The 18,562-nt window shown below is 40.6% G+C and overlaps 1 protein-coding gene across 7 annotated transcripts in view; it reads right to left on the bottom strand.

Annotated features, from left to right (window-relative positions):
* MRTFB (myocardin related transcription factor B) overlaps positions 1 to 18,562 on the bottom strand; it is a 201,054-nt gene that overhangs the window by 102,439 nt on the left and 80,053 nt on the right. For 4 of the 7 annotated variants that reach the window (XM_053894394.1, XM_019468630.2, XM_019468635.2 and 1 more), the window contains exon 3: positions 17,774 to 17,836. The exons of the other annotated variants lie outside the window; for them this stretch is intronic. In XM_053894394.1, the coding sequence (XP_053750369.1) occupies positions 17,774 to 17,836 (63 nt within the window). The remainder of the gene's footprint in view (positions 1 to 17,773; positions 17,837 to 18,562) is intronic. 7 annotated transcript variants of the gene reach the window in all.

The following is an 18,562-nucleotide window of genomic DNA, read 5'->3' as shown; positions in this document are numbered from 1 at the left end:
TGGTTAAACTATACCTGATGTACTCACTTGAGGCAGTATGCAATAATTAAACTGTTGCTTATAAAGCAAAAAATTTTTAAAAACTACAAAAAAGTATATTAAATTGGAAACAAAACAAAACAATACAACTCAGGAAACAACTCTACATAAGTGACGTTTTAAAACCAAAGCGGACTGCACCTAAGAAAGATTAAGACAGTACTACACAATTTAACTGTGGTTACCTGAGAAGTGGGAAAATGTATTAACCTTTTTGTCTTTCCTTTTCTTCTTTCTCATCAATTTGCCATTAGTATATGTTACTGCCATTTTTAGGACAGTCCAGCTATCTTCAAAAGCGCTAATAGGCTAAGTGTCTAAGCAGCACAAAAAGACCAAAGAAAACACAAAAACAAGCATGAAGAGTGTCAACAATGACTTACAATAAAAACACTTCTCATACAAACTGGTATCGGCTATTTATTTACGTATGATCACAATGCTTTCTTTTCCAGGCTACTGTGTTTGCTGGAGTTTCAATTTTCCCCTAAACATTATTTTTGGAAACATGAAGATCTTCTTTAAACCTCGGAGAACAGTGCTAACATGTTAGCTTACGAGGAGTTAGGAAGCGTCAAAGGGGAGGGTGAGAACGCCTCACCAGGAAGAGAAACAGGAAAGAAAATAGGAAGCAGAAAGGTGAATTTATCTCAAGCGTTGTCAAGGAGAAACCTTTTCTTAGTCATAACACTAGAGACGATACACAGAAAACAAATGTGAATGAAAGAAATCCAGAAAGAAAATGAGAAGTGGGATATCTGTTGTATTCAGATTTAATACATAACACATTTTCGTAAGTAAAATTTATTAAGGAAGGACACCAAACCTTGGGAAGTAACACGACAACGCACATCTCTGCTGTATCTATGAGATGACAATTTCGAGTGAACCAAGAAAAAAAAGGCTGGGAAACCAGAATATTCTAGGAATAGTCTTAAAATAACAGGCAAATTCTTGGACACAGAGATCTGTAAAGCACGAAACTGCATATAGCTAAATTAAATGCAGCTGACAATAACATCGGCGTCACCAGCAACCATCAATTCCTTTCAAGGTCAGGTTTATTACCGCTGCAGAACATTCTGTCATAGCATGGAACTTCATGAGCACCAGAGAGCCTAAAAAATGGATGGGCCCTCTCGGCCCTAAGCAGGGTCTCGTAATTTGCAGAGGCTGGTGCTGGTACTATAAATCAGAGGGGGCAAAAAAGGAGATTTCCTCAAGTATGTGCCAGTTGAGCGACAGTAGCTTTCAGTCACAAAGGGCAGGGCTGCTGGGAGAAGATGCTCACTTACGGTACACTGGGTCACACATACGCAATGGAACAAGTTAAAGAAAACAGTATAATGTCAGCAATCACATAGAAGCCCCATGTTTTAAAAATCTAGATTCGAGTTAGTTAACATACACCGTAGTCTTGGTTTCTAGAGTAGAACTCAGTGATTCATCACTTCCGTACAGCACCCCAGGCTCGTCCCAACAAGTGCCCTCCTCAGTGCCCATCGACCATTTAGTGCACTCCCTGCCCAACACCCTGCCTGCAGCCCTCAGTCTGTTCTCTGTATTTAAGAGTCTCTTGTGGTTTGTCTTTCTGGTTTTGTATTATTTTCGCTTCCCTAGAAGCCCTATTTTTTTCAGGTAAGGAATATTTTCAAAAACATGGGTTTTTCTTGGGTTTCCTTAAATCTGGCTGCTCTGTTTCTATAGTAAATACAACACCAATAAACACTCATCAGTGACTGTGGAATGAGCTGAACTTCTGGATTATTCCCTGAGAGAAGAGACTGAGGCTCCCCCTGTACAGCCCTAGCATTTGGCACAGAGTCCAACACTTAACAAAAACACACTGCATCAATAAACAATGATCACAAAACCTGTGAGGTCACAATGCATCCATCAACAATGGCAACATTACCTCCACCTATTGTCGCTTTCTTTAAAATACACATGTGTGCACACATACTTACACAAGACCCTAATGTAACATACACAAATAAACTCACTCGGGGGCGTTTCTAGCAGTTTTGGCATAAATAAATCCTTATCTGAATTGTTGCAGAATGAAATGACTTTTTTTTTTTCTTAACTTCTAAATGTTTATTTTTGAGAGAGACAGGGTGTGAACGGAGGAGGGGCAGAGGGAGAGGGAGACACAAAATCTGAAGCAAGCTCCAGGGTCTGAGCTGTCAGTACAGAGCCTGACGTGGGACTAGAACTCAAGAACTGCGAGATCATGACCTGAGCCGAAGTCGGATGCTCAACCAATTGAGCCACCCGGGCGTCCCCAGAATGAAACGTCTTTTAAAGGGATTTTCACCTCAAATTTCAGAGAAACAGATTAGTATGTAACAATTAGCAAAGGGTTATTAAAAGTCTACCAAGTTATCAACAAAGCAGAGCAGAAAGCTATGTTTAGGTCATGAAATCAGAGTATGTAAAATGAGATTTAAAAATCAATTTTATTTACAACACTGTCAAAAATAGATGTATGTACAAGATTTCTATACGAAAAACTAGAAAGCACTGCTGAGAGAAATTAAGGAAGACCCATATAAATGGAGAGAGATCATACTGACCAGCTGGAATTTAGATGTCAGTTTACCCCAAAGTGATCTATAGATTCAGCACAGTCCTAATCATATTCCATCTAGTTTTTTTGTTTTTTTTTTTTTTTTTTCAGAATATGACTCTAAAATAGACATGGAAATGCAATGGATCTAGAATATCCAGAGCATTCTTACAAAAGGAGAACGCAATTGGAGGGCTTATCCTACTCGATTTCAAGAGTGACTATAAAACTGCAGTAATCGAGACTATATAGTACTGGCATAAGAATTAAGAAACAGATGGATGGAACAGAATGAGAGGCAGACACACATCCACACTTAAATGGTCTTTGGATTTCAGACAAAGGTGCCAAAGCAATCCAATGGGGAAAGGGAGACTTTAACAAATGGTGCTGAAAACAATCAGAAATCTGTATGGAAGATGAGCTTCAACCCCTACCTCACACCAGACATAAAAGCTAATCTGAAATATACCACAGACATACATGTAAAATCAAAAACTAAAAAAGCCTTTAGAAGAACATAAAGGAGAATACTTTCATGGCACGGGGGTAGGCAAAGGTTTCTTGGCGGGGGGGGGAGGGGTGGGAAGCAAAAATCATAAAAAATTGATAAATTAGACTTGACCAAAAACGAGACCTTTCCTCATCAAAAGACACTTTGCGAAAATGAATAAGGAAGCTGTGCACTATGAGAACATGCATGAAACGCTTACTTGACAAGTATCAAGGGTATATAAAGAACTGCAACCATTTCATAATAAGAAAGCTGGCTTAAAATTAGGCCAAAGTGTCTTAGTACTATTACAAGAAATTTTCTGAATGGGACCTGAGAGAGACTGTCATCTCAGAGAGCACCTGGGCAGAAGCACAGGCGAGGGACTGGGGTGGAGAAACTTAAGAAGGAGAGCGCAGGTGACGTGCTCTCAAAATAGGCTCGTTTTATAGAAATACTGAACCCTGATGATACACACGTTGACATCTGCAGGGAAACGTGCACAGATGCTTTTTCAATCACCAAAAAAAAAAAAAAAAAAAGACAGACTGATGATTGGAGGGAGGGCGATGGTTACGCCTGAGATCAAACAAGCACGAAGAAGTAATAACGGGAGAGCGGAGGTGGGAGGGGGAACAGATGAGACGTCATCTTCCTGTGGTTTCTCAGGTAATGTTTATATTACTTTAAAAATTATTATTTTTTAATTTTTTAACTTCTAATTTTAACATACATACTAACAAGCCACATGTCCTAAGTGTAGTACTCGCTGGATGTTCACGAACTGGACACGCTCACACAACCGGCAGAAGGGAACCCAGCATCTCCTGTACCCTAAGAGCTCTTGCGCTGTGCTTCCTTTGCAGTCACTTCTCTCCTGATAGGGGTGGCTGCTGTCCTGGTTTCTAACACCACGGCATAGTGTCACCTGGTTTGGGGCTTCGTCAGCAGAATCGTAGCATATACAGTCTTTTGTGACTAGCTGCCTTTACTCCGTGTCATTTTTGCGAGAGTCACACATATTGTCACATGTAGGTGCGGTGTACGCATCCCCAGCGCTCTACGCCACTGTGGGGTACGTCACTAATGAACCGGCTTCTGCGGGTAGGCATCTGGCAGCCTCCAGGCCTTCCCTTTAACAGGCAGCGCGGCGGTGAGCATCCCCGTAGACTGAACCGCGTGAAATGGCTCAGAGAACCTACAGAAGATGACACCTCCACATCACTCAGATCAATACATCAGCTTCTGATGAACACAGCTAGAGATGTCCCCTGAGTAAAATCAAGGAGTGGACTTGCTGATACTTAGAATTATGCACAGGTTCCCTATTCAAACTTCCTTCTGTCGTTTAGATTTTATTTTTTAAAGTTTATTTACGTACTTTGAGAGAAAGGGGGAGGGACAGAAAGAGCAGGCGTGGAGGCGGGCCAGAGAGAGGGAGAGAATCCCAAGCAGGCTCTGTGCTGTCAGTGGCAAGCCTGACACAGGGCTCGATCCCACAAACCACGAGATCATGACCTGAGCCGAAATCGAGAGTTGGACACTTAACTGACTAAGCCATCCAGGCGCCCCACATGCAGAAGTTTTCTAAAATAGTTACCCCAGTTTACACATCCACCACCTGTTCTGTACACCATGCTCCTTGGTACGCCTAGTGTGTTCCTCTCCCTTTTTGCTGTCCTAGTAGGCATGTGGTAATGCCTCACTGAGATTTGCACCCGTCCTGCTTTTTTTCTTTTTTCTTTTTTTTTTTTATTATTTTTATTTTTGGGACAGAGAGAGACAGAGCATGAACGGGGGAGGGTCAGAGAGAGAGGGAGACACAGAATCGGAAGCAGGCTCCAGGCTCCGAGCCATCAGCCCAGAGCCTGACGCGGGGCTCGAACTCACAGACCGTGAGATCGTGACCTGGCTGAAGTCGGACGCTTAACCGACTGCGCCACCCAGGCGCCCCCACCCGTCCTGCTTTGATGACCCATGGACACACATCTATATATATATGCACACCGTTTGACTCCCTCTTTTGTGACGTGTGCGTCAAGGCTTTTGTCTGGTTCTTTATATTGGCTTGTAGGAGTCCTTTTTATGTTCTGGAAACGAATCTTTTGTTAACCACATCCATTAAAAATGCTCTCTTCCCACTCTTCTGGGTTGCTGTTTCTCTCTCAATGATGCCTTTGGTGCACAAGAGTTATTAATTTAAATATAATGCAATCAATCACGTTTTTCTTTTATGAGTAATGCTTTCTGTATGCTGTTTAAGAAATTTTTGTTCATTTCAAGGTTATGGAGATGTTTTTCCCTAAGAGCTTTCTTGCTTTACCTCTCAGAGTTGGATTTTTTTGCATGTATGTATGATTTAAATATCCAATGAATATTTAATCCAGAACCACTTATTTAAAAAGACCACCCTTTCCCACTGCATGTACGCGTTACCTTTGTAGTGAGTTAAGTGACTAAATACTATCTATTTCTGATTTCTCTATTCTATTCCACTACTCAGACTGTTTATCTGTCTAGACTAGTGTTATAGCAGGTCTTGATATGTGGAAATGTAAATCCTCTGGTTTCATTCATATTCTTCAGACTGCATGGCTTCTCCAGCTGTAACTAATGATTAAAAGAAAAAAAAAATGTGCTAGCTCCGTCCACTGAAAAGGCTAAGAAGCAATGACACCCAAGTAACAATGAATGTGCTTAGCTCTCAGATCTTGGTTTCTAAAAACTATACCTTAATAAAAGGAACCAGGGATCCTTAGAGAAAGGGCTAATTTCAGGACTGGGGCATGAAAGTATAAGGAGATCCTGAAATATTCTTTGCCAGGAAGTAGGTAAGGGCTCAAAAATTAAGGGGGATGGGTCAAAGGGACACAAAAGCCCCACGAACAAGGCTCTCATTGGCCAAATTTGGGACAATGTGTGTATCAGAAATGATGACAGAAATGGATAATACCTTTCCAAATATAAAAAATAATCTATGAGTCCATAGTGATACTTCCCTTAGAAAAGAAGGTTCTAGAAGAATGCCAGCTAATAGAAAAGGAATGTCAGAATGAGAAAATCATCAAGTACCTTTATAATAATTTATTTAAACAAAAACTGTCATTAAAAGCATGGGTGAAAGATGCTTGTGAAAGAGAACAGAAAGTCTCAAGGTACTATCTCACATACTACTTTATAACTAATCATACTGTAACTGATAATATTTACAAAAAGGAAACAGGGCATTTACATAGGAGAAGTAGAAGGTGAACACTACCTTAAACAAGTGATCAAAATGAGCATCACAGTAATGGAACAAATGTCATGTATCTTCTGATGTGATTCACTGAGGACATAATGTCACCTATGTAATATTCCCACTGAAATGTGTAACTTGAACTGATTAGAAGGACCTCAACAGACAAATTCAACCTGAGGGTCATTCTGCAAAATAAATGGCCTCAACTTTTAAAAAATGCCAAGTCTGTGAAACATTAAAAAAAACAAAAAGTGGTCATGAATGCAAAATGGTGTAGCCACTTTGGAAAATAGTTTGGTGGCTTCTTATGAACCTAAATATACTCTTACCATACAATCCAGCAATTATGCTCTTTGGTTTTTACCCTGAGGAACTGAAAACTTACGTTTACACAAAAACCTGCACACAAATGTTTACAGCAGCCTTCTCCATAAATGCCAAAATTTGGAAGCAACTGAGATGTCCTTCAGTAGGTCAACTACTGAACGGATAAACAAAGTGAGGTATACCCAGACAACGGAATATTACTCAGCACTAAAAGGAAATGAGCTATCGAGCCATGGAAAGACACGGAGGAACCTTTAAATACATATTAAGTGAAAGAAGCCAGTCTGAAAATGCTACCTATTGTATGATTCTAATTATATGGCATTATGGGAAAGGCAAACTATGGAGATAATAAAAAGATCAGTGGTTGCAAGGTTGGGGGTGGGGCGGGCATGAAGACATGAATAGACAGAGCACAGAGGACATTCAGGGCTGTGAAAATACTGTGTGTGATATTATAAGGTGAATGCATGGCATGATACTTTTGTCCAAACCCAGGAAATATACAGTAAGAATCAACCGTAAGGTAATCGATGGACGTTTGGTGATTATGCTGTGTCCATGGAGGGTCAGCCTTGGTAAAATCCTTCTGGTGAGTGACGTTCGTCATGGGGGAGGCTATGCATGTGTGGGGCGTATGGGAAATCACTGTACCTTCCTCTCACTTCTGTTGTGAACCTCAAACTGCTCTGAAAAAATTAAGTCTTAAAAAAAGTAGAGAAAGTGTTCTAGATTAGGGGGGGTTAAGGGGTTATGACAGCTAAATGCACAAAATGATACAAGATTAGATCCTGGTTAAAAAAAACAATAAAGGACGTTCATTACTGGGAGAAATGGAGAAATATGAATACGGGGAATATATTAAGTATACGCTGTATCGATGTTAAGTTTTTGAGGGTAGTAACAAATGCGGTACACAAGAGAAAATACGTATTGTTAGAAGATGCACGTCATACTGACACGTTCGGGCATGCCTGCAACTTACTATACACTGTTCTTAAATAAAGAGTTGATAAACTGCTCTAAGTTTAGAAGTTAAAAAGAACATGTAGAAAGATTATTATCCTACTATAGGAAATCAGAAAAATGTCCCTTTATATTTTTCCACAGCCAAGATACAATTGATTTACAGAATGAGTAAAAGGAGATTTTTATTCTAGTCTTTAAATGTCATACAGTTTAATATGACATAAATTGCCACCAACAGCACACTCTATTATTAGGCTCTCAATCTTAGTGGTAAATCCGAAAATACATTTGTTTAGAAGGTTAAAAACAACAAAATGACTAGTTGGGCATCTACCACTAGAGGAATCTTGAACATTTCTTCATTCATTCAGCTGAGTACCTTCAAAAGCACGAGGCAGGAATGAAGAGACACACACAAAACTGCCCGAGGTCTCTGCTCCGGGTGACCATGGTGCCCGGTTGTGTGGCTGGCTCCTAGCACGCAAGCGTCTGACAAGAGGGTGCGGTGAGCTGTGATGTGGAAGAGGGGGCTGACCACGTCCCGGGGCCCCTATTTGTGGGAGGGACCGCGGGCACAAACTCCCCCCACACCCATCACTCGTGGTGGGTAAACTCCAACGGGGCTGTCCGGCACACGCCGAGAGGGTGACGGCGACTGCACAAGGACTTAATCTCCAACAGGCTTTTAAAGGGCACTATTCCGCTCAAGTAAAATCCTAATTAGAATTTTAGCTTTATATGTGATTATATTTATACCTTTGCAACTATTTTCTGTATATAAAAGTTGAAATAGTCTACTTTAGAAATACATTTTATTTGGAAGAAAGAGAGTCAAAATAAAGGTATCTTTCCTGTTCTAACAGTACCCTTTATAACTGGAGAGGTAGCCTTAGAACCAACTGTATCTTTAAAACTTCACTCTGTTCCTTTTTAGCTGCTTGTCCTTGCATTATTTAATCTCTCTTTCAGTTTATAGTCCTATAAAATGAAAACACCTGAAACCCACCTCATAAGGTAAAATGCCTTGACCTATTTCAGGAAGAAACCCTCTCTCTACTGGTAGAATTTAGTATTTTAATTTGGCTATTTGCCAGGTTGGGTTCCAGGCCTATGGTACAGACAACAGGGAAGAATGTAATAATAGGCAGAAACACACGGACAAACCTAACACGGTGCCTTATTTGCAGGTGGATTTTAAAAAACATACATTGATTCATCATAGCATAGAAGGAAGTAAGAAATGAACTGTTTTGTTTTTGTGAGAAGACAGTAGCTAAGAAGGTCAGAATATAAGTGTTATGTATTTAATTTACATGATTATAATACTTAAAAAAGCAAAGGCAGGGAACAGCACCTTATAAAAAGCACAGAGCTTAAAAATAAAAATTCTATTGGAAAAGATTATGCATTCGCGTACTGAGACCACTCACACATAATTCGAATATGCTTTCAAACATTTGGGCTAATCAAATGGAATTGTATATATGAAACTTATTTGACAAAAAACAAATATATTCTAAAATGCACAGTTTGAGTATATATTGATGATTCTAATTTTCAGAAATAGTCTTTTCACTTTTCATTTATTCAATGGTGTCTTATTTTTTGGGTTTCCACATCTTATTGTTTATGTATCACCTGGACGAAACAAGACTGAGAACCAGTCCTGATGGCCACTTAGTGGAGCTGCAGACCTGCCCCGGGCTCTGTTCTTCTGGGTCTCGGGGGCCAGCTCTGACACACAAGCCTCCTTCACCCCGCCCATGACTAGTGACACCCCGGGTATCTGTTCTTTCTCTCCTAACCCACTTGGGCTTCTCAGCAACTGTAAGACAACCACATGAGGGCACACAGGGACAGCCAAGGTGGCCGTGTGAACCAAGGTGGCAGCTTTTGACCTCTGGGCCTCAGGGTGAAGCAGGAGTATAGACCATGGGACCCAGATTACGGAGACTGATCAAATCGCATTTCTGTGATCCTCCGGTGACCCCAGTAATATTCGACTTCACTTCTACTATAGCACGCACAACTCTTTATCAACATAAATTCTCCTTTAAAGCTCTGTCCACAAAGGATGAGAATCTGTGATGTGCTGTGAACATTCAACCCAGCTCTGAGCAGAATCTGATTCTAAGTAGAATCTGATTTTTTTTTTAAATTTTTTTTTGATGTTTATTTATTTTTGAGAGAGACAGAGACAGAATGCGAGTGGGCTGGGGCAGAGAGAGAGGGAGGCGCAGAATCTGAAGCAGACTGCAGGCTCTGAGCTGGCAGCACAGAGCCCGACGCGGGGCTCAAACTCACAGACCGTGAGATCATGACCTGAGCCAAAGTCGGACGCTTAACCGACTGAGCCACCCAGGCACCCCAGAGTAGAATCTGATTCTAAGGAGGACCCCCCCCAATACCATAATATAATCATGAGCTACAAATTACTCTAATATTTCCCATTACGTAATGTGGCATATTTTTTAAAAAAGGTTTTCTCCTTCCTTGACATCCAAGCAGCACACGTGCATTACGAAAAATGCACACCACAGAAAAGCAAGCAGGTGACAGTAGTGTGTGTAGATAACTGGATATAATTCTCTGCAGGGTGTTTTCCCTCTGCACGGGCTCTCTTTTCTGGAGGGCGGGACGTGTTGGTGGGACAAATGAAGAGGAGGGTGAGCTGCATTCATGGTGAATTACCATGAGGACCACTTAATTCTGTGCTTTGCCATTCGATATAACCTAGACGTTCTTGAGGAGAAAATTCCCATTAAATCACACATAAGAAGAAAAATGTCATCTTTAGTTATATTTTCTAAATCTTCTATAGGCTGACTCTTTTGCCAAACTGAGTCAAATTCAAATACTGATACAAGGAGACGTTTTCTTAACTTCAACATCCCTGTTCAGAGAAAGTAGTATGTAATCATGTCTTTATTAACGAAGGATGGCTTCTGCCAACCCGCGAATCCTTCCCTCCTCGCGGTCGAAGCCCGATGGCCCCATGAAACCCCGAGTACCTATGCCGCTGGCTCTGAGCGAGCCAAGAAGGCCTAGCATGGCACCTTTCCCCATAATCTGGCTCGCCATTCTGCGCCCACAGCAAAAGCTGGAAAGCTGGTTGGCGTGGGAACCCCACTAACAATCAGCCTCGGCCTTTAACCCACAATTTGGTTTCCTTCATTCAGCGACCCACAAGAGGGGAGCAGCCCATGTGCCCAGCACCGTCTGAGTGTCTGGGGGGGCTCCCAATGCAGAGCGGCACGGCTGCAGCCCTGTCAGAAGGCCAAGGTGCAGGCGTTCGGAGAGGAACATGTCTTCGTGGAAAAGCATGGGCCTTGTGCCGCGTCCCCAGGTCCAGACTCCGGTTTGCAGCTGTGCTGGAAGAACACGCACTGCCCTTCACCTGTCACCGCAGGAAACCACACAACTGGACAGAACTCTCTCCTACACTGGGACACAGGCCGTAGAGAACTCCTCCTATGGTAAAGGCAACGACGGCAGTGAGTCTTACAGCCGCCCGAGCTTTCGGCCTGCAGGTAACTTCCAGACTGGGGGCACAGCCCTCAAACAGAGCTGGTCAGGCTTGTGGAATCGATGAGCCAGAGAGGAGAGCTGAAGGGGAAGTTGAGACAGCTGGGAGCCGCCATGCAGATTTCCGAACTGGAGGGACCCATGCCGAACAACAGCTCCAGAGAGCAAGCTGCACAGGAGCGCCCTGAGTCTTGGCTGAGGCCTGAGCTGGATGAGCAGGGCACACAGCTACACAGGGCCGGGCAAGCAACGACCGGGAGCCGTATGCTCAACATGTGTCAAAGTGCACACAAGGTTGGGGTGTTCAAGCTCAAAACGAGCCTGAGCGACATGATCTCCCTGGGGCATTTACGGGGGCATTTGGCAGATATCCCAAAGGGGGTCAAGGCCTGATAGTTAACGCACCATCCCTGGTGGGAATGCTACCTTACATCTTTCCTAACAATGCTTTAAAAAGGCCTTGAGAGTGACCCGAAAGCTCAGCACTCTTACCAGAGCAAAGTCCCAGCACTTAAGGAAGACAACGCAAAATGCAGCCACTCAGCAGTGTAGCACTCACAACGTTCCACCCAATGAAAGAATTACCGGACTCTGTGCTAACAGGTAGGAAAATGTCTCTTTAACAGGAGAGAAATTTCTCAGTAAAAACAGACTCAAAAATTACTGAAAAAATAGAATTAACAGCCATAACTATGTACAAGTATTTAAAATCTTTAAATTTCTTTATTTCGACAGAGACAGTGCGAGTGGGGGAGGGGCAGAGGGGCAGAGGGGCAGAGAGAGAGAGAGAGAGAGAGAGAATGAGAATGAATATGAATTCCAAACAGGCTTCGTCCTGCCAGTGCAGAGCCCCATTAGGGGCATGAACTCATGAAACTGTCAGATCATGACCTGAGCCGAAACTAAAAGTCAGACGCTTAACCGACTGAGCCACCCAGGTGCCCCACTATGTACAAGTATTTAAAGGAAAACATGAATATAATGATGAGAGAAAAAGACAATGTAAAAAAGAACAAAATGGAACTTCCAGAGATAAAAATAAATTAAGATTAATGTTTTATTGGATAGGATTAGCAGCATATTAGACCTTCATTCGAAAAGATCAGTGAACATTTGAAAAAAAAGTAAAGCTAATAGGATGTTGTAAAAATAATAATACACAAAATACTAAAAAAATTTTTTTTAAAAGGCAAAAGAAAAAAAAGGAATAAAGGAAGAGTGAACTGACTAGACAAATACAATATATAGCAAAATAACAGATTTTAAATTCAATTGTGGCAGGTGGCCTCTAATGATCCCTGCCTTCTGGTATTTATGGTCTTATATAATCCTTTCCCCTTGAGTAATTTGCTTCTAAACAATAGAATAGGACAATGTTGAGGAAATGTTGGGGGAAGAAAAAAAGATCACTTTGGTCTTGCTAGCACACATCTCTCTTACTGGCTTTGAGAAAGTACGATGCCATACTGGAGAGGCCCATGTGGCAAAGAACAAGGCTCCAGCCAGCATCCAGCATCCAGAGAGGAACTGAGGCCCTTGGTCCAACAGTCCTCAATGGACTGAATCTTGCCAACAACAATATAACTAAGGTTACAAGCAGATCCTTCACCAGTTGAACCTTCAGATGAAACCCCAGCCTTGGCTGACACCTGACTGCAGGCTTATGAGAGACAGAGGTGTCCAGCTAAACTGTGCCTGAATTCCTGACCTAAACAAACTAGGAGACAATAAATGCGTCTTGTGTTAAGTTGCTAAGGTATGAAGTACTTTGTTACACAGCTATAGATAACTAATATGCCACATAAATCAATAATGACCTTAAATGTAATCTATCTAAACAGTGCAACTGAAAGACAGAGACTGTCAGACTAGACTAAAAAAAGAAAGATCCAGCTCTATGCTACCTGAAAGAAATCTACTTTAAATCTAAAGGTGCAGATGACTTAAAGGTAAAAGCTGGGTAAGGATGTATCGTGCAATCCGTAAGAAACTCAGGGGGCCTATATTAGTACCAGACAAAGTAGACTTTGGGAAAAGGATCATTACTAAGGATGCAGGTATTTCATAATGTAAAGGGATCAATCCAACAAGAACACATAATAGACCCTCAAAATATGAAAAGGAAAAAAATTACTGAAAGGAAAAATAAACAATTCCACAATATTAGTTGGGGTTTTCAACATACCTCTCTGGGCAATTGACAGAACAAGAGGTAAGAAAATCAGTAAGGATATAGGACTTGAACAATCTTATAAACCAACAGGACCTGACATTTACAGAACATTTCACCCTCAAGGATACATGAAACATTCCTGGTCACTTAAGAGATGTATACATTTTTATGACAGAGTACATGTTACATAGTTTCAATGTAATAGAACAAAAACCAAATTATGTCTAAACCCACTGGATTCTGAAATTCACAGTTTAGGACTAAGTTCTTGGATTTCTTTAAATTTCAATTTTTTTCAATCCTTGCTCAATCTGCTTGGTTTAAGTGTAAATTCTTTTATCTGGAAAATCCTCCAAATTACACTTGGGTGTCCAAATAAGATCTTCAAATTCTTGAAGGTTGTAAACTTTGTTTCTGTTGAGGGTTCAAAAAGCATTCAGCAAGCAATCAAGCAGCTACTCTAACTCTACACACAAGAAAACAAGCACACAATTATACAGGCAGAAATTTCACTAGTTTATCAGCAAGTTATTGAATCAAGTTCCATTGTTTTGAAAGATGAAGAGACTACCTAACTGAAACTGACAGAGACAGAAACATCCATGTTAGAAAAATATATTAGAAAAGTACTACTTTGTCATATTAAGAGTATGTCTAGTTAAATATCACTTTGTTATTCTCGGCTTGAGAAAAACAGTAATATAAGCACATAGATCTTTTTCATCATATACATTTTATACAACAGTCAAGAGCCACAAAATACTTTAGTACATTCAGTAACTACCTGTGACCAGTTACTAAGCACCTTGTTACGTCACTGTTGTTTCCATTTTCTTTTACCAAGGAGACCTCTAAAATATGCTGGGTTTCTAAAAGCTTCCTAGAATGTGATAAAAATGAGGTTTATTTGTACCACTAATATTAAGAGGCTTGGTTGAAATCATATACCAATTATTTCCTGCATCCCATTTTAAAATTTGTTTAAAACATATTACAATCCTACACCATAATCAGATATCAAATTACAACAAAGTTCTCATTGTGTAGGATTCATTTGTTAAATACTGAAAACTCTGTACTTTCACACAAAGGATTAACTCATTAGAAAGAAACATGCAAAGAAGGAAACAAACCACACAACCCCCGACCCCCACCACCTCCAACAAACCTGACCCTTCAAATGCAGAACACTGTTCTGCCCTGGAATTTCATACATGCTCCAGATTGGAGAACCATGAGGCTGGTAGCATTTAAGGCCAACTGTAAACCAAATAAATCCCAATTACCCATTTCCTTAGGTTGCTCAGACTCTAAATCTCTTGGCTTCTGGCCCTCTCATTTATTTTTTGCACTACGTTGCTTTTTTTAAGAAGTGTATAATACTACACAATAGAATATTTTAAGAGAATTCAGATTAGTTGAAAAACTTCTAGACCCGCCCCCCTTCTAAATGACCTTAAAGCATCATCTAAACAACTGCCATCACACCAAGATTTCACAGAAGAATATTCTACAACACTAAAACTGTTTGTTCTCACATATGCCAAAGGTCATTATGAAACATGTCATTGTATACATACGTGTTTATTTTTTAAAAGGTCATTCCCGAATTTAGTCAATTTCTTTGCTAAATAATTGGGTTCTTAATGAAAAAAAAAATTAGTTGCGAGATGTGATTACGACATAGATTTCCAGGAATCAAAAGGAAAAAGAAAAAATTTAAAAGTCAACTCAGAGCAAGAAATCTCTTTAAACAAATGACTGTTTTACTACCTCAAAATACCACAAGTCTTCTGTGTAATACTTATCATATACATCAAATGCCTTAAAAGCGTCTGAGCAACCATATCTACTATGCTAATCTCTTCAGAGTAAGTACATAAGAAGGAGAAAGATCTATAAATCAGTCCTTGATGACAGAGGGTTTGTTTAGGAGTTTACCAACTGGAATGGTCCTGCTGGAATTCCTTCAAGCAGCCTGTGAAAATGTCAGAACGGAGTCTGTTTTGGAGGTCATGGTCCCTAGAGAGCTCTGAGTTTTGGCCTGTTTGTCTTTTCACATGCTTTAATATTTGAAAATCATTCCTTGCAGACACTGACTGATGCCCAGGGAATGCTAGGATTGTGGGAACTGGCAGTACCAACAAGACAGACAAACTCCATGGGAAATCAGTGCCTACTGCACTCGCCCTCTGAGCTCTCATCAGATAAGCTGCTCTTCAAGTGTTGTGAAGGTACATGGAGAGACATTAAGAAACTGCATGTCATTTTGGTATCTTTAAAAAGAAATACTTGTGGAAAACGGGCGCAGAAATGACTGGGACTATTGAAAGAGACACTAAAAGCTATAAAAAAAAAAAACAAAAAAAAACACACAAAAAACCCAAACCCATGGTGGCATCCTGAAAACTATATTCACTTAATATGAAGTGGAATACAGCACGGCAGTTGAAAATTCACAAATAACGTTCGACTCCCCCAAAACTTAAGTGCCTACCGTTGACCTAAGACATCAACAGGTAACACACATTCATATGTTGTATGTGTTACATGCCGTACTCTTACAATAAATCCAGAGGAAAAAATGTGATTGAGAAAATCACGAAGAGGAGAAAATACACTTACGGCACTATACTAGCTATCAGAAACCACCTGCCTATGTGGGGACCCGTGCAGTTCAAACCCATGTTGTTGAAGGACCAACTGTACTACATTCTCAAAACATATGTAACAATAACAAACAGTTGTAAGGTGCTACTTACTTGCCCTTGTTGTTCTAAACACTTCACTTACGTGAACTCATTTAATCTTCCTAGCAACTCTGTGAAGCAGGTCATAGTAGGGTGCCCATTTTGCAAATGAGGAGACCGAGGCAAGGGGAGGATAACTAATTTGTCTAAGTTCAGTGGTGGTGTGGCCAGGATCTAGACTCAGACCACCACAGCCAGTGGTGGTGCGGCCAGGATCTAGGCTCAGACAGGCTGGCTCCAGAGTTGGTGCTCTTAACCACTGTCCATACCGCCTCTTTCGTGGTATTTTTACGTCAGGCAGGCAGTGCTGGGTACCTATACCATGTACTGTATTTTATGATGTACCATGTGCACGCCAGTTTGTACAAGAGCTCTAGTATTTTAAGCCTCTCAGCGATTTATGAGGTACATCTAACATGATTCCTATTCACGGATAAAAGACACAGACTTTGTGTCTGACACCACACAGCTAGTACAAGAGAGCAGGCTCTATGCTTGGCTCCACAGCCCTCTTTACTTTTTATTTTATTTTTTCACAGCCCTCTTCCTTAAAACTAGGTTCTTCTTCCTCTCTGTTATCTGCAAGAATCGTCTCCGAGTTACTTTTCTGTATATAGTTGAAGATTCGGCTTTCAAAGATCTACGTGTCCAACAGTTTTATGAGAATACACTACACTACACTGTGAACTGCCAACGTTGTACTAGAGGATTAAAATCTAAGAACTATTCTAGGGTAGGAGACACAGTGATCATTCAGTAAATGTTTTCTAATAGTAAAAGAGTCCCTACTTCCACTCCTGAAATGCTGATTTTTAGGCTATTTTGGAGAGCTGAGTATTCCATATGGCAAACTTTCCCTTGTATATACTGCATGCTGGTGCTTTCGTCAAACGGTTCAGTCAACACACTTCCTCACTGCTATGTTGGGATCATGGCTTCTGTCAAAGAGGTTTCTTATCTTGAAGCTATGAACCTCAAATCTTCAGACAGTACTGACAAATTCTAGTATGTTACTTTTTTAACTAGCCCACAAGAACCAAAGGCAAGTTGTTGATCAGACTTTCTGCTTTTCTTGTTATATCTTCATTAAAAATAGAGATCATGTATCAAAAATTTAAGTTTTGTGAAACAGACACCCAACTATTAGCATTTCCTTGATGCAAACAACCACAAAGATGACCAGAATAGAACATGAATAATTTGGACTTTAAACAAAGCTAAAAAATTGTCTTTGGATAGTCTGATGCTTACTATAAAAATGTTAACACATACCTGCCAACCCTTAAATACCATGAATAGGAAGATACTGCATGTCCTAAATTAGATTAAAAAAAATTTTTTTTAGGACAACACAATTGAGTCAATTTGTCTTTCTTTTTAAATATGGGGGAAAGTCTGACTTATTGGGCGAGCTGGCATGTATGCTTAATAATACACCTTGAGGAATGGGATACACAGCGACATCATTAACTTGTATCTATGGAAAATTCCACCTGCTGAGATGGAAGTCATCTTCCATTCTTCCTGGTTCTGCTGCCCAATGAACAGCACGGGCAAGGGTGACAATGAGATATAAGAGCACATGATGCCATGAGGAAGGGCAGCCAGAGAAGGACACACGGGCTGAAAGCTACCACACAGGTACTACAACGGGCACACTGGGACACAGAGCGCTTCTGAGACTTACCCATGCTCACAGACTGAGTCAGCAGAGGACACTGGAGTCCTGACTCCCAAAAGACTACACTTCCTGTTAATAACAGTGAGGGCAGCAGGTGAGGGTAGCCAACAGCAGGGGTTAATTTTAAGGAGTTAGAAAAACACTGGGTATGGTATTTGCTAATTAGTCAGGGTGATAATTAACTAAAACCCAAAGAGAAAATTCCAATATGTCTGGTATTCCAACATATTTGTCTTGCTGGTTTCTGTCTCAAAAGTGCTTTATTACTGATATCTTAAAATAAAATAACAAAGGCTGAAAAAAAATCACGACCACTTTTCCCCACTCTATTCCCTATACTTAACAGCTCTTTCAAAAGAGTCACAGTAGACAGCAGGTATCCAGTATCTATCCTCTCTCTTCCTTTTTAGCTAAAAGAGGTCACACTGTAGTTGGCTTAGGGGGAGCACCCAGGCACAAAGAGCCCCTACTTAATTTTAATGAAGTCTTTTGGCCTCGCACAGGGTCTGATTATAAACCAACTATTTAATTCCAAGTACCTTGAAAGGTCTAAGTAACTAGGGTACTGTAGTTGAGTAATCTTTATTAACTAATCATTTACATTGTATAGGTAATTAAAATTACCCTCTGACGGACAGGAAAGCCTGTTTCTTAATAAATTGTGTCAGTTTATTTGCTGATCCAGGGCTTAATGTAAGTCATATGGTAGACTCTAGTTTTATGAAAATTATCTCAAATAATCTATATATGAAATAATGCACTTTTAGGACTCTCGTAACTTTAGAAAATCCTTAT

The sequence above is a fragment of the Panthera pardus genome, unplaced genomic scaffold (assembly GCF_024362965.1).
Source record: "Panthera pardus isolate Hobbes unplaced genomic scaffold, ASM2436296v1 HiC_scaffold_5, whole genome shotgun sequence".
In the NCBI taxonomy this organism is placed as follows: Eukaryota; Metazoa; Chordata; class Mammalia; order Carnivora; family Felidae; genus Panthera; species Panthera pardus.
This window is presented reverse-complemented; position numbering and strand designations above follow the sequence as displayed.